General features: G+C 42.1%; 1 protein-coding gene across 1 annotated transcript in view; it reads left to right on the top strand.

The window, feature by feature from the left end:
• Nucleotides 1-1,573: 1,573 nt before the first annotated feature.
• tmem8b (transmembrane protein 8B) overlaps nucleotides 1,574-21,962 on the top strand; it is a 37,230-nt gene continuing 16,841 nt past the window's right edge. The window contains 7 exon segments of the mRNA XM_088293406.1: nucleotides 1,574-1,741; nucleotides 1,743-1,797; nucleotides 7,271-7,460; nucleotides 8,384-8,591; nucleotides 13,493-13,626; nucleotides 15,585-15,853; nucleotides 18,191-18,573. Of these exon segments, the coding sequence (XP_088149532.1) occupies nucleotides 1,574-1,741; nucleotides 1,743-1,797; nucleotides 7,271-7,460; nucleotides 8,384-8,591; nucleotides 13,493-13,626; nucleotides 15,585-15,853; nucleotides 18,191-18,573 (1,407 nt within the window).

The following is a 21,962-nucleotide window of genomic DNA, read 5'->3' as shown; positions in this document are numbered from 1 at the left end:
AAACTGGACAGTGATTTTAAATTGGACTGGCAAATTGGTGCTGTTGTTAAATCCATTTTTTTCATCTTAGGCAGCTGGCTAAGGTAAAGTATCTCCTTGTACAGCACTTTGAAACAGTAATTCCTGCCTTTGTCACATCTCGGCTGGATTACTGTAATGCAGTTTCATTTTGGAGTCAGCCAGTCCTCCATCAAGCATCTTCAGTTGCTCCAAAATGCTGCTGCTTGCCTCTTGGCCGGTACTTGTAAGAGAGAGCACATAACTCCTACTCTGGCGTCTCTTCACTGACTTCCTGTACATTTTAGAGTTCTTTCTAAGATTCTATTATTTGTTTTGGAATCTTTAAATGGTCTCACCTCACCTCTCTGAGCTCCTCCACCCTTCCACATCTCAGGTCTGCGGACCAGACGCTATTAGACGTACCGAGCACTAAGCAATGGCTCACAGGGGATCGGGCCTTTTCTGTTGACGCCCCCACTCTTTAGAATGACCTCCTGCTAAACGTTAGGCAAGCCCCTCTCGCTTCCCGTCTTTAAATCTCACCTTAAAACTAATTTTTATTCTTTGACTTTTGACTCAGCATGAGATGTACTTACTTACTTGCCGTTTTTGTGCTTTTCGCTGTCTTCATTATTAATTTATTTTGTTTGTTGTTGTATAATTTACTTTTGCTCCATGTAAAGCACTTTGCATACAGTGGTGGTTGTCTTAAAGTGGTTTATAAAAACAGTTGAGTTGAGTTTTTATAGCTTGTCCTTGTTAGGGTTGTGGGTGACCTGGAGACTATCCCAGCTGACTTTGGGTCAAGACAGCAACATACAAGGGCTGTACAACATTGGAAAAATAGGCTATATGCGTTATTAATGTTGTATTTAATGATATCGATATTGTTAACATGGACTTGAATAAATACAATTTTTATTATCTAATGAAAGAAGCAATTTTTTTTCGTTTTATGTGGCAAAATAAGTAAGCTAAGCAAAATGTGTTCTTAATTAATTAATTTTAATTCAATCTATCCAACTATTGGGTGGCAGTTTGCATCTGACTGGTCAAATTCAGATAAAGGCATACAATTACATAAGAAAATTATTGTACTTCATTGTGACATGCATATTGCTTGGGCCATTATCGCGATATTGACATTTTTTCGATATATATTGTGCAGTCTTACAGCGTACACACAGGACTGGTCACCAGCCAAACACAGAGCACACTTTGCATACATATTGATTGAATACACACTCAGCAGCCAGAACGTGACGTAAACGTGCGCAATGTAATGTGATGCCTCTCAAACCCAACTTGTCATCGGTCAAAATATGAGTCAGTGCTGTGAGTGACTTCACTTTCCTGTCAACAATATTTGGTGGTTTCAACACTCTCAACTGTTCGATACCTTCGCTAACCATGATGAATTTGTTATCCTACAGTTGACATCATGGCTAGCAAACATGCGTGACGTGCCCCGCTGCTGCAAATCTCCGTGCGCGCGCCCTTTCCCGCGGACTGCCCAATACGAAGCTCCCACACTCCTTAGCCAACCAACAGTCGGCGCGCGACCGTCGTCTCGATGACGTCATGCGCTAACAGCTGGTCGATGAGCCAGGGAGAGAAAGGGAGGGGGAAGAGGGCGGGAGTCAAAAGAGGATGTAAAAATGTAAAGCGGCAACAGCGAGCTGCACCGCGGCTCGAGCCCACGGCCACGAACACTCGGAACCATGTGGAGGGTGGACTGCTGGCCCGTCACGAGGATGCTGCTCTTCATCGTTTACACTTTCCTCTGCGTTCCTGGGGGTGAGTGCACTGCTTTGTGTCTGTCTGAGCGTGTGCGTGGGTCTATCTACGTGTGTGTGTGTGTGTGTGTTTGAGGGGGGAATGGGGATGCGGGGGGTCTCGCGTGGAGCTGTTCATCTGGTCCTGGTGCTGAAACGGACCCGGTGATCAGCCCCCCTCGAGCCGCTTTCCAACGTTTTACTGCATACTGCATGGCGCGTAATGTTTTTATGACACACTTTCATTGTCTCTCGCCTCTCCGTTGCGTGTATGGCGCATTATTCAAGTTAAAGCTGAAGTGACATTAACAGTGAGTTGCTTGGCTCGGATTGGCTCAAGAAAACAAGCCAACTCCTTGCCTTGTGGACGCCACCACATCTAGACTCAACCTAAAGGTGGGAGACCAAACGTGGAACAAAGACATCAGCTATGACAGCAAGCAAACCTTTTGTGTCATCCCGAGCTCCTTTTTCTTTTCTGCTCCAGTGGAATGTAGTGTGGTGAAACCCCCGAAAATGGCCGTTTGCACTTAGTTTTACTGTTTTACTGGGATAGCTGGAAAAGAGGGCTCACACCTCAGTGATGTTTAGTTGTCTTGTGAAGTGTGTTATGTGTTTGTTGGTTACATTGTTTTGGGCCAAACTATATGATTTAAGTTTATGTTTAATATGCATAAATAATACAGTATATTTTATGCTACTATAAAACCGTTTGTGAATAACATGAAGGTATATAAGACAAATGTATTAGTGACCCATTGACTCATAAGCAATGTAGACACAACATATGCCAAGTTGTCTTTTCTAACCCACTCATTGGGCAGCTGTGGATTTTGAGCAGATTGGGTTAATTATTTGAACCCAACATTCAGAGTTGAAAATTGGATTTGAATTTGCTGAATCTGGTCACCATTTTGGACACTTTATGTGTATTGAAATGGAATGAGTTTAATGTAGCATACTTAGAAAATGAGTGCAGTCAATGTTGATGTAGTGGTACCCTCGCCTGACTTGTGTGCGGGCTGCATGGGATCGGTTCCCGCTCAATGACGGTGTCAATATGTGCTTTGCGACTGGCTGCCAACCAGTTTCGCCCATAGTCAGCTGGGATACGCTCCAGCACCCCTGCGACCCTGTACATAAGCGGTGTGGATGATGACGCATGACTTAGAAAATGTTGGTGGAGAATGGACGGCTCAAAAGGTAAGCACTGTTCATTTGATCTGCAAGGATAGGCGTTCAAATCCTGATCAGGGCAGATGGCCCACTAACAGACAATGTGTTCACTCTAAAAAATAAGTGAGTCAAAAATAACCCAAATATTTTCAAGATGGAACCATCCCAACTTTTGTGGTTATTCATTTAACCCAAAATATTTTGTTGTCTGAGTAAGACCCTTTAGATTCTCTGTTAAAAATGGTTGTATTGCATCAGAAAAGGCATGCGGTGGGAATGCTATGTTAAACATATTACATGAGTGACTCGCAGTGGCGATCCCTGAAAGGTCTGAAGTTGTTGTTCCTTCTTATTATTAGAAAATGGTGGTAATAAAACTAATATTTATTATTTTTTATATCTTGTTGATAATTTGGTAAGTCATTTCTTGGTAGCTTTATCACCTTAGTACATGGCATTTTTACCCTTTGTTGGATCAGAATCTCGATCCAATGTGCTGGGTGTGTATAACCCGGCACTGGTTAACTATGACCGTTAACCTGACACTCACTGGTCACAACATTAGGGGCACCTGCACAAAAACTGCTTTCACAAAGATTACACTTGGGGATGGGAGAGTACTGATACCAGGTATTGAGTTCTTATGAATGATGCCGATACCAGGCACTGATACATAGGGCAAAAAAATCTGGTGCAACACTGTGGCCGTTTGACACATTGGTGTATCATCCTGTGTGTCACACGGAGAAAGGTCTTTGCTCACAATTAGCTGTCAAAATTTGTATTTTTTGTATCATTAGTGCTAGTTGTATCAGTACTTGGTCTCAGTACTGGTGGGTTCTCGAGAGTAAGTTATTGGTCTGAAAAAAGAAAAGAGTGGTCTCAAACATCCCTAACAATACTGCTCAGTTTTGAGTGACACATTGTCACAGAGGTGTAAAAATGAGAATTTGACGTGTTGAATATTTGTGTGGTTGTTGGTGCGTTAGGCACACCCCTGACCCTCATGCTCCAGTGAAAAAAAATATTGATGGATCTCTTTAATATTGTGGTGAACCTCCACTCAGGATTTGGAATTGTGCTCTCATTCACGTATGTATCGGGAACAAATACATTCTATACGATGTCAACGTGAGAGTCATCCAACTATGCGTTTGTAATTGTTGCGTAGTGGTGTGTAGCATTGAATGGCATCATACTAAGAGGTCTTCTTACTACAAAGGCGCCTTGAGATAGGGGTTTTAGTTATTCTGTGACTCAAATCATTCACATCTGAAATCCACTTTGTTCATTGAAATGAATGGAAATGATCCTCCATTTCAGTCTCCCCAAAAAGCCTAAACTATTTATGACATGTTAAATGATAAAAGTACCACATTAGGTGTAATATTGTGCTTACGGTCATGACTGAAATAGAATCAAAAGTGTTTTTGCTTTGCACCAATTAAATAGCCATTGTGCTGCTGCTCACCTTGGCCACCAGGGGGCAGAATAAGACAAACAGACGGATTTACAGGAAGTATTTTAAATACCCAATTTGTAATTGTAGTTACATGTTCAGTATGACAAAAAATGTAGTGGTTTTAAACCGCTTAAAGCGGTGCTTCACAATTATTTTCTGTTACGCCCCCCGAGCAAGACGAAAACAATTCGCGCCACTCCATCACCTACTCTCCACCGCAACTATAAATAATAGCATTTTTGTTGCAAAACAAACCTACACTGTAGAGTTAATACTGCGCACAATGGGCAATTAGAGCGCCACTGCCAACTACTGGAGTGGATGTGCAATTACACCTTATTGTAGTACGGTGGAAAATAAAAGCATGTTCCCCATGGTCACATGCGCCCCCCTCTGCATCGCACAGCCCCCCCCCCCCCCTCCCCCAAGCGGGGCCCACCCCACTATTTGAGAAGCACTGGCTTAAAGTGTCTTTTTTAATGAATAGACTCCAATATCAGTGGGCATCAAAGTGTTTATAGCCGGGCTATAAAAATAAGAAAAATATTCCATCACCAGGAGGCATCCGTCTCAGACAGAAGGGCATAATATAGATCAGTAAGTTTCAAAATCATGCGCTTGCCACGAGCAACAACTGTGCTTTGCACGCCATCAGTCTCACTGGATATCTGAATTTTGACCCGCATTCCAATACAAGCACAATTAAAGAGAAGTTTCTACAGTCTAGTTCGTGGGGACGACTGGTATATTCTCCTCCTATCAACCCGAGAGCAGAACAAATGAGCCGACACGGAGCAGGTGGCTAGACAGGAGGTGGAGGAGAAAGTATTGGGCTCAGAGGGGGGAAAAGGTGTGGCGGAAGAGGACAAGGACTCAGCGGGATTGTGGCCGGCGGGCAGGATGAAACAGGGAGTGCAGAATATGGGTGGGTGGATGGATCCTGCCCCGCGTCAAGGAATAGAAGCTTGGTGGGATTGGTGGGAAAATTCACCGTAAGAAAGTTTATAATTGCTATGTTACCTTCAGGGCCATAACAAATCTTTGAAATTAGACAAGGTGTCGGTCATGGAAAGGGTAAGGGGGATTGGAAATGTCTTTATTCAGCTGGAAAATATTTCTTCTATTTTTAAAAAAATATTACCACTATGTGGTTAGGGTGGTTTAATCAAAATAGGTATGGAAACTTCTTCAAATACAATTTTAAATATGCTTTTACCCAAATACAGACTACCAGATATGTGTGTGGCTAATCATCGTAATATATGTTAGCTTAAAGCTGACAGGCTTTTCTTTTTTTAAATGAACCTTTGAGTGCTTGACATTACTTTGTCCTTTACTATTCCTTTAACAAGTGAAAGTTGGAAAAAATGAGCAAAATTTTCGTGTAATTTATATTTTTTGTATATAAACAACTTTGCCGTTTTCTTATTGGCCGATTTTAGCATTTGGAAATTATGGTATCATGCTATTTCTGATAGCGAAAACAGTACAGTATTTACAGTATTGATATTAAAATAAAAATAATAGTATTTATCTTGAGCTTTTTTTTCGGTAGTAAGACTGTCTGGGGGGAAAAGCTGCATGGTGTCCATTTCGAATGAAATTACCAGCTATTTTCCGAGTGCTACAAAAATTGGCTCCGTCTTGATATTGAGTCTTCGGTGAGTTGTCTGAATTTTTCCTTTGGATGCTGACAAGTGAGAGGGACTTTAATGTAAAGGAAGCCCTTGTATGAAGCGAAGTGCGAGAGCACAATAACAGGAGCTTGGAGCTTTATACAGGATCAGAGTTTAGCTCTTGACAACAAGATTGCTTCATTCTCCCGAGTTTCTCGGGCTTTAGCATTCAAGGTGAGAGAGCTGGTGTGTGCTTTATGTGTGGTAAATTTTCTCCTTTTACGAGGACGCGTCAGAGCAGGCTGCTGAGTGTGTGCCTCGATTTTCCTCCCTCGTCGTTTCGATGGAGGCCAACGGCAGACATCTTAGCATCCTTTTATTAATGTTCACAGGAGATGCGGTGCACAGCAATTAAATGCTTTTTTTTTTTTTTTAACTGGGTTTTTGCCCACCTGCTGGCCGAGCTAAATGCCAGCCCGGCTTGTGCGGATAATGTGACAGATTACACCTGTCGCTTGATCTTCTGCTTTTATATGCAGCGCTTCGTCTGGGTGTAATCCAAGGATTTGACATTAAGCAGGATGCCAGTGAGCACACATGCACAGAGCTGCTTTTAAAAAAAATGATCCTATAACAGAAATACGGCTCACTGTACATTTTTGCCAGCCTGCAGCATATTGTGAAAATAAAATTTGACACGGCTCGCAACACTATTTATAGCCTATAGAGCTTTTTTAGATATGCAAAGTTGTGGTTCCACTGAATTGGGGATATTCATTTTAATATAGAATTTTCTCTGTATCGCAGATTATTTTACTCTGATTCTTTTTTTCTCCACAGATTGATACTGAAGAGTACATAAAATACAGGATGTCCCAAGTCTGTGGTCATTTCACGCTTTAAAAAAAAAAAAAAGTGCAATGTGCCCATGCAAAACATAACTATTTTAATGAATAATGAATTGTGATCCCTGTCCACTTTCAATCTATTCATTGAACAAAGCACAAGTACGTATTCACACACATATGTTGCCAGTTGCCAAAAGGGCCGCCAACTCACACAACTCAGCGTGGCTAACGCTCCAGCCAGTTAACAGCTGGCCTACTATACACTGGTTTGCTGACTCCCAACTTTTTAAAGTCACACGCATTCAGTCACAGTCTCAGATACACTACTACTTCATCTTAAAAAGAAACCCCAACATTATGTCCATCTCAGCTATTGTTCTCCTTCCTTGGCAGATTGCCTTTTTGTGACTGAATACTTCACCCGAACGCCTCGTAAGCTCAGTGCTTTCAACTCCTTCGCCAGTGTGGAACTGTTCCACTTCAATGTGCCTGACGACACCATAATGGCCGTATGGAACCTCATTACCTTCAAGGAACAAGGCGGTACCTTCGGAGACAGCTGCCCGAATCGCAATGTTACTGTGTAAGTCAATGAAAAAAGTGATGTTTAGTTTGCAATTTGGATGGGAAATGAAGCAGTTCCTGCCAGGTACTATTCGAGTATGAATTTAGATTCTTACCTTTTATCGCAGGCCACATCATAGTTATGGTTGGCCTCACAGGACTGCTTACAACAGTGAAACCACATAAATGTCTAATCGCTACTGTGCAATAGTATGCCAACAATCCTGCTTTGTCATAGTCATGGTTCATTTCGTGTTCAGTACAGTAAATGAACAAAATGCAAAACAAATGGAATGCAATTTAACAGCTGTGTTGTTTTTGGCCGCCATCTTTGTTCTAGTCCTTAGGACTGAATTGCTCATTAGTTTTGAGTTGTTTCTGTATCTGATAGTTTCGGACAGTCACCCAAACATGGGTTGTCATGACAACGCATGACACTTGCCTGCCAGCCTAAAAATCCGAGCATGTTCCACACACACAGTAACGCACACAGAAGCTAATAAATTGCCATTAGCGCAACAAAGCTAACTTTAGTCGGTAGCCTGCGGGAAGCCCATTTGCTCCAGGAGATATCTCAACTCATCTTTATTTATAGAGCACTTTAAAATCAACCACAGCTGCATACAAAGTGCTGCACATAAAGAAAAATCAGACATGAAAACAAAGACAGCTAAAACAATAAATGAATAGCATCAAAACAGTAAACACAATGAAACACTAAAGGATGGAGTTATGTGGCAAATCTTTAAGCTTATTATGAAATTTAGCACAAGCTGCTTGTCGACTACCATTACATGTATAAGATATTTCAAGAGGACTTGTTTTATCTTACCTTGGCGTGTAGTGTGCAGGTGTCCCAATATTTTCGCAAGTAAGTGTTTGCATCATTGTTCCCAACCCTGAGCAGTGAAGTAATATTGAAAAATGTCCTGTGATTGGCAGGTACTTCAGGTCCGGCGCTCCTCCGGTAATCAACCCCCTGAACACTCATTTCCCTCGGGATACGGTGGTCCCAGGTTCCTTTGCGGTGACGCTGACCTGGACGCTCCCGAACCGAACCACGGGGGCGTTCAACGTGACCAGCCCGCTCCCTGGGGACTGGTTCCTGGCTGCGCATTTACCCAAGGATGAAGGCAAGATCTCAGTCAAGGTAACATTCAGAACAACTAACATCGCATTGTCAGGCTCACCACACACCAAGCCATGTGCGAAATAGCGTGCAACAAGCAATCTCCCCCCCAAAAAGAACAGCGAGGTGATGCGGGAATATCGACATTATTTCACTAAGATCTTTTTCCACTTTCTCTTGGGACTGGTCACACATTTCTGGCATTTCTGTCAAACATCGTTGCGCACTGAGAGCGATACAGATGTAATCACAACGCAAAGTCATACCTTATTTGAATATATCGTTTAGTCCGTGTACCCCTAATATGGAGTATGGATTATGTTGTGCAATTGGGCAGTATGGGGAATTATTTTACCCCTATTGCGCAATACACTCCAACAACTGTCCCACGCTACTGATTTTAACATCATGTTAATTTGGAAATTCACACAAATTTCGATCTGTGCTATGAGCTTTTCTTATCTTCCCAACACTGACATTTCACAACAGTCTAAAAATGGGCATGGAAGGTTCAAAATCAGATGTTAGCACTCTTAAAAAAACTTTTTTTTTTAGATATTCATAATAATAATCCCAAGAGCACCTTCAAAATCCAATTTAAACATAGCTACACTCCTAAATGCCATTGCATTTATTTATTTGAGCGTTTCAACCTAAATATTCATGACCTACCCCCATTTTGTGAACCATTGTTAATAACACAATGAAAATAAATGCTAATTGTAATATTCACACGTTTGTATGATTTGCTTTACATACAAGTAGCTGTAAGATGTGTGAGAGAGTCTCGCACATTTACACAACAGCTTTATACGGCCGGTAATTATGTCAAATGAATCCAGCTCCAAGGACAAAATTAGCTGTAATTGAATCATTTGTTGCTTAGTGACAGCTAAATCACAGCTTGTGGTCACTCGTTTCAATGTTAAGTCTCATCTGCAGACGTTATTCTGCGCAGCACATGACCTTACTAATCAAAGAGTATGAAAGCATAGCAACAGGTAGCCATAGTAACGCACCCCATGGTACAATAGTTTTCATAAATAAACCATTAAGATTATTATTCACCGCAGCGCAGATGGCAGATTTGGGTTGATGATCTTTAATTTGGGATATTATAAGCTCATTATCTTGTGTATGGTGAGTACGTGTCAGGTGTTTGTGCCACGCAGTCGCACCACCGACGACTAAAATAGATCCACACTTGACTGCTTTTATGATCGGCCGTCATCGCCTCGGTGGCGTTCATAAAGCTCGGGAGGGAGGAGCGTTTTAAGGATGTGATTGTGTAGTTATTATTTTTCCGACCCATTTATGAGCTCTGCTTTGACTGGTCTGAGGTGGTAGACTGGCTGACCTGTTGACCAAAATAATTCTCCTTCCCCCGCGGATACAAACATAATGGTAATAATGATACATCATTTTATTTAATTTGGAAAGTACGGTATTATTTCCATGATTAAAAAAAAAAATAATAATTATTTTCAGCTTATAGACTGAACCAATTTCCTTTCCGGTTACCGTTCTGTTTAGCAAGGAGATTTTCTTTGCAGAGACCAGACATTTATTACTTTGCCTGATATTTTGCTGTTCCAAATTTTATACGCTGCGCTTTAATGGGGTTTGAGCCAGATTTCTCTAAAAAGTTTACTTGATTTCCCTAGCAGTTAAAGATCAAGTGATTTCAGAAAACGGTAAATGAAATCAAAGTGCAGTCATTAAACATTAGACAAAATCAGAATAAAGCATGAAAAAAATCTATATTTTGAATATTCGACAAAGTAAGCGAGATCCTGACGGGCGACAAAACCAGAAGTGCGACCTCATTTACAAACAATGGCAGGGCGCAATATGAAACGTGTACAAAGCTAGTTAGAAATTGACTCAGAAAGCGATATTTCAAACTTATCTGAGGAAATCCAGGTTTTTGAACCGTTGGTCGAAGAGGAGCTTGTTGTCATGATGTAACTCGGACTGTACATGCACAAGTCAAATGCTCAGGATCCCGAAAATGTTGTGCCCGAATGACCGTATAAGGAGTGGAGATGGGAAGAAAGCTAAAATACATAGGCTGCGATTATTAGCAAATTTTTTGGGATATCTTGGTGGTTGCTATGGAGATGCTGACCACATTCTCAGAGGTGCTACTATGGAGATAACGGCTCTGATCAACCGGCCGAAAACCCGCTCCACTGAAGTCCTGCAACCATTTATTTTGATCCTTGTTGTATGATTGTACAATTGTCTTTTAAGACTTTGAAGAAAAAAGTGCCGTAAATGCTGTCAAATCATGCCTATAGAGAAACGGTTTTATATATGTATATATATTAAAAAAAATGGTGACGGTCTCACAATATCACAGATATTTACCCGTAGCGGGTGAGGTGGAACATATCCCCTGTGACGAATGGAGGGCTCATTGTATTCTTTGCACAGCCTCAGGTTTCCCCTTCGGTCACTTTCCTTTTCTCCCCCTGAAAAAAAGAAAAAAATAAAAAAAAAAAAAACACGAAAAATCTTCCCGACTGATGTATTCAAAGAGATTAGTATTCTGGCTTGTGCTGCAGAATCTAAAGAGGCAGAACCGTGTCTGAGGAGTTTTTCTTCATCTCATCGCGTCCGTCTACGTGGTCACATCAAGACCAGGTGATTTCCATTGCAGGCAATTTACCTGCCGCTGCCTCTGTGTTTGCTTGTGTTTTCCTTTGTGGTCTCCAGCGGCCCACGTAAAATAGTCCTGCACAACACACACACACACGCACACAAAAAAAAAATCAGGAATGTCATCGGAAATTGCCTAAGATGTGCAATTCGCTTAGTTTGAGGATGCTAGTGACACGCAGCGGAGATGGAAAACTCATAGCTTTTTCTAAATTCTGCTATCTGAGGCCATTTTCCACCAGGCAAGGAATAACACTTACACGCCTGCTTGCACACACACATATAAAGTGTGAAAAATCCAGTGGTAGTCATCTGTATTATGAAAAAAAAAAAAGCAAGTTTAGAGATGTTGGTGCATACTCCACGTCTCCTTGTCATTCATTGAACAGTTTCAACCTCATTGACAAAAACTAGTCACAATAAAAACTAACACGTTTATCAAATTCGGGCATCGGAGTTGCTGAATTTAATTATTCATTTTATTGAACTGATAATAAAGTCAGGAAATTGTTTTGTTAATAATGTAATTATTGTTTACCAACACTGCCACACCGCTAATATCTCAAGGGCCCCACATGACACCCTTGGGGTGACCTTCACACTGCCTGACTGAATATCATGACTGACTAATGCTGAATACATACAACTTATATGAAGAGTGGAATTGCACAGAAAACTATTGCTTTTTTTTTTTTTAAAGTACGGTAAAGTAGCTGGTTCTTTAGTTACATGACAGCTTTGTGTGCTAACATTAGCCGCAGGGTCTGCGTTAGCCAAATCAGAGGTGTTGTTAGTTCACACTCCATGTCTCCTACTCATTCATACATGTGTCATTTATTTTTACAGTTTCAACCTCATTGACTAAAACTAGCCTGGCACATAATGGCGCCATTTAATACTGTCTGGTTTAACTGCTTATCAGCCCAGTGCGCTGCCTCCTGATTACCCATCATGCAAAGCTCAGCGTTCAATGAGGGATTTAATGGGAGGCAATATGAGATGTGAAAGATATCGACTGTGTGGCCCTGCGTCTGCCCATCCGTCTTTGTTCTCCCACGTGTTGCTTGGCCTTGATAAACAATGAGACTCTTATGAGTGACACAACAATACCGACACAGACTCATTTCCCCCCTCACTTCACTTGATTATTCTTTTGATGCGCCATTTGATAGTGTAGTGATTCACAGAGCTGACTTGAGTGCATCTAGTATTCATGAGGTTGACATAGCTCAAAGCAATACGCCACAATATATCTGACCTGAAAAGAGAAACAAATATGTAAACTGTATCTGATTAATTATCTTGGCATTTTGGTTTTCAAAGAAAGAAGATATTTCAAGTTGTTATAGATTGATACATGGACTTGTATTTGTAGTGATCCCTCGACTCAGATCGATAGGGAGAGCTTCGAAAGCTTTGACATGTTGCATATTAATAGACGTGCCAAAGCTACAGCCGTATCATAACAAATCGTAATCCCACTGAATCGAACCGAATCAAATTTTCCGATTTTAAAAACGTTACGTCCTTAAATCGCATATTCAATCATATTGAATTGTCTTTTGCACACCCCTAATGGATAGATAAATAGATTACTTAAGGTTCTTAGGTAAATATGGGGATCCTATTTTTGTCTTAATGAGCTAATATTAGCAACAGGATTGACAGGATTGTTCGCGTCTCAGGTATGAAGCAACCAGCTGCAGACTGGATGGCTGAATCGGTAGATGAGCATGTGATTTACGTAATTGAGGGGGGGGCCTTCAAAAGTTACTCAAGTGGCGCTTTGAAATTTGAAAGCCAACTGGCAGGCTGTAATCAATCAAAGGGTCACTAATGACAATCATGATTGCAGAGAAAAGAGAGAGGAGGGCTAGCGATCACTTGACAGGAACTAAAGACCTCATTGGGCATTCACACCTGTCCTACTTGTGACGCTCTGTTCCTTTTCAAACTAATTTGGCGGCTGATCGCGCGAGGAAACTGCCGGCTTCGTGTCACAGATTGACGTACATGACACTTTAATGGGACGCCGCAGCAGCACCAAGTGAAATGGAGGGTGCACGTTTCACTGACTGGCTCGCTGGAGGGACGGGGGCCTGAATGTGTTATTAATCCCCCAGACAGACTTTACGCTCACATGCTTTTGGAGGCAGATGGTCTGAATGATAACGATCTTTCTCTTGCCATCTTTAAAGTTTTGCACAATTTACAAGACGTCACTGAAATCCGCTGTGTCTGTCTGTGTCCTATTGGTGCAGGGTCTGTCTGAGGAGTGCCAATATCTGTTCCAGCCTCAGCTCATTGTCCAGAGGCTCGTTGGGATTGCGGCGCTGTATCCGGGATACTTCATTGACCAGATGATTCCTGCTCACAACAGATCGGCTCTTTACAAGTAAGTACATTAGGGCTGAATGATTTTGAAAATCGACCTTTTGTTATTATTAACCTATTTTCTTTCCCACTTTTGTGAGATTGCGGTTTAATTATTTTTTTGGGTGACAAAGCCATCTTCTCATGCATATTTGAACAAACACGAGTAATAAGTTAATTTGTAGTACAAATAAATATCAAATATATACGTACATAATGAGAACAAAAAAATAAAAATTACAATAAAAAAATAAAAATAAAGTTTACTGACCTACCAACATAAAGCAGTTTTTTTTTTGCCTTTCAAATCGCTACCTAATTGAGTTGCAAATTGCTCCTACAATTGCAATGTTGATTTGAGCCCAAAAGTCCATACATCAATGCAAAATAGCAGGATCATATTTGATTAAATTGTACATTTTCCATGGGCATAATGGTAATGGGGGGTGGGGGGAGGGGCATGATGCAATGTCAGAGGGGCACATGTGACCCAAGGAAAAAAGATTTTTTTTTTCCCTACTGGAATAAAGTTTAATTGCACATCCATTACACTAGGTGGCATTTATTTATGAATTATTTCATTTTAGGCAAACTTATGCACTTTAAATCTTTTGGGGCGCAAAATGTTTTTTGCAACCTCATATCTTTTTCGGCATACCATTGAGAAAGCCAACCTGGGCACCCTAATTGGTCCCAGCCTAGAGCACGAAGCTTTTGATTTGCTTTGACTTGTGAACACACATTTGAGATACAAGTGTTATTTGGTGGCTGGCAACTCAAATCGTTTCAAAGCAAGTATCAGTTTGACAGACATTATTATTATTATGATTATTATAAATATTCTTTAGAAAAATGCTTCGAGCTGTTTAATACGACTCTCAGCTAAGGGTTACTGTCAAACTAAACAAGCGCATAGCCTATGCTAGCTTCAGGCTAGCATACAAAAGGAAACTATTGGGAAAACAACATTGCATTGTTTTTACCCATTAATTAATATTTTAGAATTTTCCTCGGCTAAACATTCCTTTAAAAGTTTCTCTACCTTTCCGGGAAACTCATTTTGCAATCTTAAAAGTCACATTATTCTGCGCGATGAGGAGAAAATAAAACTAAATCCCTTTTTGCCTCCGTTGGCTCCCCTAGCTTATTACCGGAGTCTAGGAGTGCAACTTGTTCATTAAAAAATGCAATTTTCTCTGCTTCTTTATTGATTTTGCCTCCTGTGAAAGTGAAGTGTCAGAGGAGCAATATGAAGTATTTTACATTCTGTTTTTAATGATGTTTTTTGGTCCACTAAGTCAGTGTTGTGATGACTCGTCCCAAGATGGTTGATCTATTGCTGGATGAGTCTGCACGGAAAGTTATTGTTAGAATTTTTTAACGGTCTTTTAGTGTCTTTATTAATTGAAATCTAACTTCATCCACCAGGAGGAATATCTTTTAATTGCTTTTGTTTCTTTTGCATTTTTTCAGGGCCCCTTTGGTGACATTAGGTGAATATCTATAAAGACAGAATTCGATGCAGATTCAATTTAGGGAAAAACAGCTTAAACAAGCCAATAAATTGGATAATGAACAATACAATAAGTAGTCATTATACTTAATTTTAACCACAAGAGAGTACATCATTCACTATCACTATCTACTTCTATCCCTGCTAACTGTTAGCATGTCAGTGGCCTTTTGCGCTACTTGTTAGCATTGTTTCCTAAGGAAAAGCTTTGTGATTGTTTTAAATACACAAACTGTAATTATGTTTTTTTATGTGTTATGGGATTGTGATTTGACTGTGATTGCCTCACAATCAGTCCAAGGTGTAGCAGCCTCTGGTCCAAATTCAGCTGTGATATGCTATAGCTTGTGCACAGACCTGAAGACACGCGCAACTTAAAATAAATTCAAAGGATACAGTTCATTGAACACTGAGTGTGTGTGTGTGTGTGTGTGTGTGTGTGTTCCTTTGTTTGTGCGTGTGTGCAGAGTGTTTGTGCCCAATTACATATCAAAGGTGAAAGTTCAGCTGTTGAACTGCGGCGTTAAGAACAAGAGCGGCGACACGTGTCCGGTGGTGTTAAAAATAAGAGCGCGGGCGCCCCCCGTGCACAACTCGAGTGCTCTCGACTGCCGAGAGTGGAGCCCCTGTGAGCTGGACGCCTCTGTGCCCGCCTGGGAGCAATGGTACTACATCCTGGTGGAGAGATACCTCACTAACGCCAACGTCTATTTCCGCATCGGTGTGCAGGTTACAGGTGAGTGCCATGTCAACAAAGATACACCTGAACAGTGTCATGTGATTCAATGCAAGTGCTGGGTTTATATAATAAATATATATAAATGATATTTACAATAAATTAATGAGGCGGCATGGTGGATGACTATTTAGCATGATGGCCTCACAGTGCAGAGATCGTTGGATAGATTCTGGCTCCGCCCTCCCTGTGTGGAGTTTGCATGTTCTCCTCATGCCTGCGTGAGTTTTCTCCGGGTACTCAGGTTTTCCTCCCATATTCCAAAAACATGCATGGTAGCTTGATTGAACACTCTAAATTGTCCCTAGGTGTGAGTGTGAGAGTGAATGTTTGTTCGTCCTTGTGTACCCCGCCTACTGCCCGAAGACAGCTGGGATAAGCTCCAGCACCCCCGCGACCCTTGTGAGGAGAAGCGGCTTAGAAAATGCCATCCATTTTCTAAGCCATCCATTTTCTAAGCCGCTTCTCCTCACAAGGGTCGCGGGGGTGCTGGAGCTTATCCCCGCTGTCTTTGGGCAGTAGGCGGGGTACACCTGGACCGGTTGCCAGCCAATCACAGGGATGGATAAATTAAATAATAATAATCATTAAAATTAACCAGTGAAAACTAACCAAAACAAAACTCATGAAACATGCCTGGACAAAAAATGATGGTACCACTAGAAAAGATTGAAATGACTTGACCAGAGGGACACGTCCGACCAAGCTGTGTCCTATAATCAGCATCACAGGCGTCTTCAAACTTGTCAGCAGTCAGTCAGCCTATTTGAAGGGTGACAAGTGTTCACTCGCTGTGCCGTTTGGTAACATGGCGTCCCCCACAATAAACCTGGAGCACAGGAAGCGTTGGAGCGAGTTGTCTGAAAAGATTACAAAGAAAATTATAGAGGAGTCGTTTTCCCGACTAAACTTCAAAAAAGCAGACCCAGTCGACCTATTAGGGGGCTCGTTCCTGAAGGGTGCAGCCCGAAAAAAAAGGGTCTCTTCGTGTGATGTTATTATACTTGGTTCCTCACTAAAGTGCTACATGTTGTCTTTAGCTTGCAAAGAGCCGAGATGTTGCGCGTTCTCAGCCCTGCGGGGGTGCTGGGGCAGCTGAGAAATCTGCGGGAAGTCCGCTTCCCTCCCTCTATTCGACATTGTACTACAGTGCACCTTGTCACCATGGCAACACAGGCACTAATTATTCACAGTATGTCTTTTCCCCGCTGGACCAGCCTGATCTTACTTGACCTTTCGTGGGCTTAAATTGAAGAACCCTTCAGGATCAGCCAGCGTGTTGTTGGAGCTCTTGGACTTTCCCACCAGGAAGTAGTGAAACTAGGCTGCTCTTTATTAGTTATTATTGTTGTCAGCATATTTCATGCAGGTTGTAGCCTCAGAAAGGAATTTGGCACGGAAGAGAGTCGATTTGATTGCGTGAGCCAAATCTTTGGATTATGAATGGTATGGATTTTTTTTTTTTTTTTTTTTAATTATGCAACCCACCCTCCTGTTGCACACAAATACACATATTAGATTTGGTTTTGAGCCTAAAGTGTTTTATGTCAGTTTTAGCAGTCTGAACAAGCGACTTAAACCCGCGCATAGACGACATTTGTTCAAAGCAGGCCGGGCTTCAACAACCTTTGCAATTTTTCCCCCTGGGTAACGGCTACTGTTTGATTGTTGCCATCCACGACCATTTTGGCAACGTGGCGCTTTGTGCTGGGTGAAAGCACGCTGCTCGCAATTACTGTGAATCTCTGTCTCATTAAAAAGCTTCCTGTTTACATAGTGGAAGCCCGCCGAAGGGGGATGATCCGCAAACGACTCTTTCTGCAAAGCGCGCCTTAATACCACAAGTACAATAACCCAGGCTGTTATTGTCTGTTTGTGTTGGACTTGCTACGGATTACCACCCCCGCCTTAACCCTCCCGCCCACCATGATGCCTCAAGTAAACTGGCATGTAACTCTCAGCAAGTTTCAAAACACCTCATGACTTAACTATGAAAAAAAAAACATTACAGTGCTGCCTTGAGAGCTCAGTGACCCGACTTTTTAAAATTTTTTTTAACCAAGCTACTAACCGTCATTCAGCCAGAAGTTTTACTTTGGCTTGCGAGCGCTAACGAGACAAACGGTGTATGGTGGCACTGAACTCAATTCAACTCACTTCACAACAAGCCTCAGTTTGGCAATAGTATATAAATGAGTCAGTAGTAATATAAATGAAAACAAATATATGCCGCACCAAATGCTAAATAACATCTTAGTTGCTGAGCTATAAGCAACTTCAACACAAAAGTCAGATGCTTGATTCCCTTCTGTCTTTTCCCTCCTCCGTCCTGTCTAGACTGCACCAAGTCCAATGCATCCAAGGAGCAGTCCCCGGCCGGCTCGTCCATGAACATGCCGCAGTCGTTCAGCACGGCGATGGCGCTCTCCTTGTCTGATAGCCTCTCGGCGGCGGCCCCGGGAGGCCCGTGGTACAACAGCACTCACCAACACGCCTCGGGGGACAGCGCCGTTTATCTGGCGCCCCCCACCGACACCAACAAGTGCTGGCCCATTCGTCCGACCCTTCGCAACGAACTGGACACCTTCTCGGTGCACTTCTACGTCTTCTTTGGTCCAAATATTTCCATTCCGCCGGACAGAGCGGCCGTGTTTGCCATCAACCTCATGCCCGTGCTTGACAGCGGCGGCGTTCTCAACATGGAGCTCAAGCTCAACATGGTGAGGATTTGATATGAAAGCATACTGTGAGGACCCGCTGATTGTTAAGTTGCTTTTTTGTTTGACACCAATTTATCTAAATCCTGTAATGTGAGGTCAATCTTAATTTCATACTTTTTGTTTACATACATCCAAAATACTTGCTCCCATCTACACCATAAGGATCTTTTTGGAGTCATTCCTCACAATTGATAATTGATAGTTCTTAATGATCAATTAATTACCATGCCCAAACGTCGTTAACAACTTGATTGCAATCAAATTATGCGGGAACTGCAATAGTTTGCCACTTTAACGATGCCGAGTGGTAAAATGCATGAAGAATGTGTCAGGCTATGTCTTTGTTAAGTTGTCCTTCAGCTGGTAATGGCATTAACAATGCACCTGCAGTGACTCCGGAGGTCTGCGGGGAGACGCAAGCTGGGGAGCTGCCAGATGGACTTTTAATAGAAAGCAGTCAGTCAATGTTGAAATAACAAGTAGATGACACATCCAATCCCAGCAGAAAACTTTGACTGTTCCCTTCAAATGGAAGCCTCCGCAGTATGCCGTCTTCCTGGCACATTGATAGATGGATGCCATTTAATATCTTTGTGCACGGCGCACAAGTCAGTTTAGCTTTTAAGTAGCTTTAAGGTTTACTGTTTACACAACATTAGTTGCACTTGCGCATGCTAATGAGATACGCTGACATTGCCGTATCACGCATTGCAATACAATCCAGCGGACGCTTTCCGCTGACAAAAAAAAAAAAAAAGAACGTGGCAAAAACTTTTTTCTTTTATTATTTACATTCCATTTCATTCGCTCACGACTTATGCCCACAAATATTGCACCGGCTCCGACAAGTGCACGCTGGAAACACAACCTGGATGCTGTTTCCCTTGCGTTCCGTTCGCACCGTGTGATATGCAAACACGTCTTTCATCTCCAGTGAACGAGCGCGCTCGGCTGAAATTGATCATCTCATCTAAGCGGCCACAAGAAAGCAAACAGGCCCATGCGCCTTTTGCTCCTGCTTCCTCTCCAGGAAATGAGATTAATGGTCTGAATAATTCATCGGGTGGCTTATTGACTGATGTCGTGGAGTGACGGTGATGACTGTCACCTCGCAGACCGACGTTAATGCGCGCCCCTGTTCTACTTTTTTTGTGGCTTTTTGTTCTCCCACGTGTACACATTAGCCACATGTGCGGAATTGAGCTTGTGAACGTCATGCTGCGCTGAAACCAGGCCGCTTCTACAAGCCTTGAGATATCGGCTGTCAAGCTTTATTATTTTTCAGACATATCCCCTCCCCCCTAAGTCATGATGTGTCACTTGCTTGTCACAAGCTTCCATTGGGGAACGCCAGCAGATTTGCAGCCACAAAAGCAAGAACATCTTGTCTGCATTGCGTCACTTTTTAGAAAAGACTGCGAAAGCAGATGCCACATGACTTTTTTTTTTTTTTTTTACCCCTGCTTATCCATTTAATCTCTTTAGATACAATTTTCAAAGTTTTCTTGAAGTCAAGCTTATGTGTGCTGTAATGAGTTAGTCCTTGGCACGCTGGATGTCTTATTAGCTTTTGTACATCACAGTTTTTTGTTTTGTTTTAATCAGTGATGCTCCCCATTTGAGAAACTTGTTTAGCAGAAGGTGTTGAACTGAGTCAACACAAATTGGTGGGACTTGCAAAAGCCAATTTCTTTTTTTTTGTGTGTGTGTGATTCTACCCCCCTTGCAAATCACATCGACGGGGATGCATGTACATTAAGGAGCCAAATGAAAGTTCATTTTAATTAGTTTGGGTAGTGGAATGTGCAGGCGTGGTTCTTTGCCGCGCATCCAGCCAACTTCCTCCTCCTCCTTGCATCATCGCGCTTGACGGCCTCTGCGGCGCATGCTCGCCACCAAGCGCAGCAAATAAAAAGAGAAGCCACATCAACTGGCATTTATCAAGCGCAGTGCTGTCAGAGGACGCTGATTAAATCGCAGCTCGGCCGTTCGCCGAATGGATCCGGCACCGGTAAAAGGATTACTGAGCTGAATGTTGACAAAAATGTGATTTAAAAAACACTGATGAATACAAACAAAGCAGGCAAATATGACAAACGTTCCAAATGCTAGAAGAGAAGCAGGCGCTTGCCCAGATTAGGGAATTTGTGTCGCAAACACAACACACAAACAGTTGCCCCTCACTCGCAGTGGGTCTCAAACTATTTATACAAAGTACCGCCTCAAATATGTGGATGCTTCCCTCAGGTGGATGTCCAGAGGCCACGCCCCCCTTCAGATCCCTGATTTCAGATTTGACAGCTTCTAGGTAGACATGGGTGGGCAAACTTATTGATTGATGGGCCACAATGGGTTCTAAAATTTGACAGCAGGGGATGAATGGAATGTTTTGGTAACCTCACCTCATCAGAGAAAAAAAAATAAATTTAATTTTAAATGAAAATGAACAAAAGCATTCCAACAAAATATCTCTCTTTGACACATTCATTTAATTTCTTTCAAGTTCGGCGGGCCGGATTAAAACGTTCAATGGGCCGCATGTGGCCCCCGGGCTTTAGGTTGGCCACGCCTGATATAGGACCTTCATCTTTGGAGAGGTTCCTTGATAAATTTAACTGTAGATTTTAACCATTAAATTTCAAACGTCTTCTTGCAGTTTTCCCTAAAAAAAAAAATAAAATAAAATGTGTGCTCGAATCTCATATGATAACTGTATGAATTTATTTCCTTGCTGTAATATCTTCCTTTGGATATTTCATTGCATACAGACGAGAGGCGTCCTTGAGACCAAGAAAGTGCGGTCATCTTCTTTTCAATTTCGCCCTTTTACTGATGTGTAATTTCATTCTGCGCGGCTTTATATTCTCTTTAAGACGTTAAATCAAAAATGCTGTAAACGCAAAGAGCCTCGTTATGTGGCCGTTGCCCCCTCGAGGCCTCGCGCACAAAAACACCCACACACAAAGGGCCCCCTGAGGCTCGTAAGACTTTTGCAGGTTGCTGTCACCGAAAGTCGGTGGAAAACTGCAATTCAATGTGAACTTTTTGAGGCGACTTTGCACTTTGTTGCTTTGGGAGGGAAGCGCAAGTGTATTCAAGGGAGGTGCACGACTCATTATGGGCCGAGTTTTGAAATTGGGTTTGATTGAGTCGTTCTATCGAGAGATTGTTGGCCAGATGGTGACTCGAGGAAGCACCTGGCAAAGTGTCTGCCGGCTCCTTTCATTAATCAACACTGACCCAGCTTAACGATATTGTACGCTATGCTGCATTTTCTTTTCCGACTAAAATGAGATTGTCATTAAATGACTCATTTCACGTTTATTTACTGCAAAGTTAAAGCACGAGTAGATAGGAATCTGTTTGCGAGCCATCCATTTTCCGTTCCG

The sequence above is a fragment of the Idiotropiscis lumnitzeri genome, chromosome 1, assembly GCF_059441095.1.
Source record: "Idiotropiscis lumnitzeri isolate Australia: NSW breed Sydney's pygmy pipehorse chromosome 1, RoL_Ilum_1.0, whole genome shotgun sequence".
In the NCBI taxonomy this organism is placed as follows: domain Eukaryota; kingdom Metazoa; phylum Chordata; class Actinopteri; order Syngnathiformes; family Syngnathidae; genus Idiotropiscis; species Idiotropiscis lumnitzeri.
The sequence above is the reverse complement of the archived record's forward strand: the minus strand, read 5'-3'. Positions and strand labels throughout refer to the sequence as shown.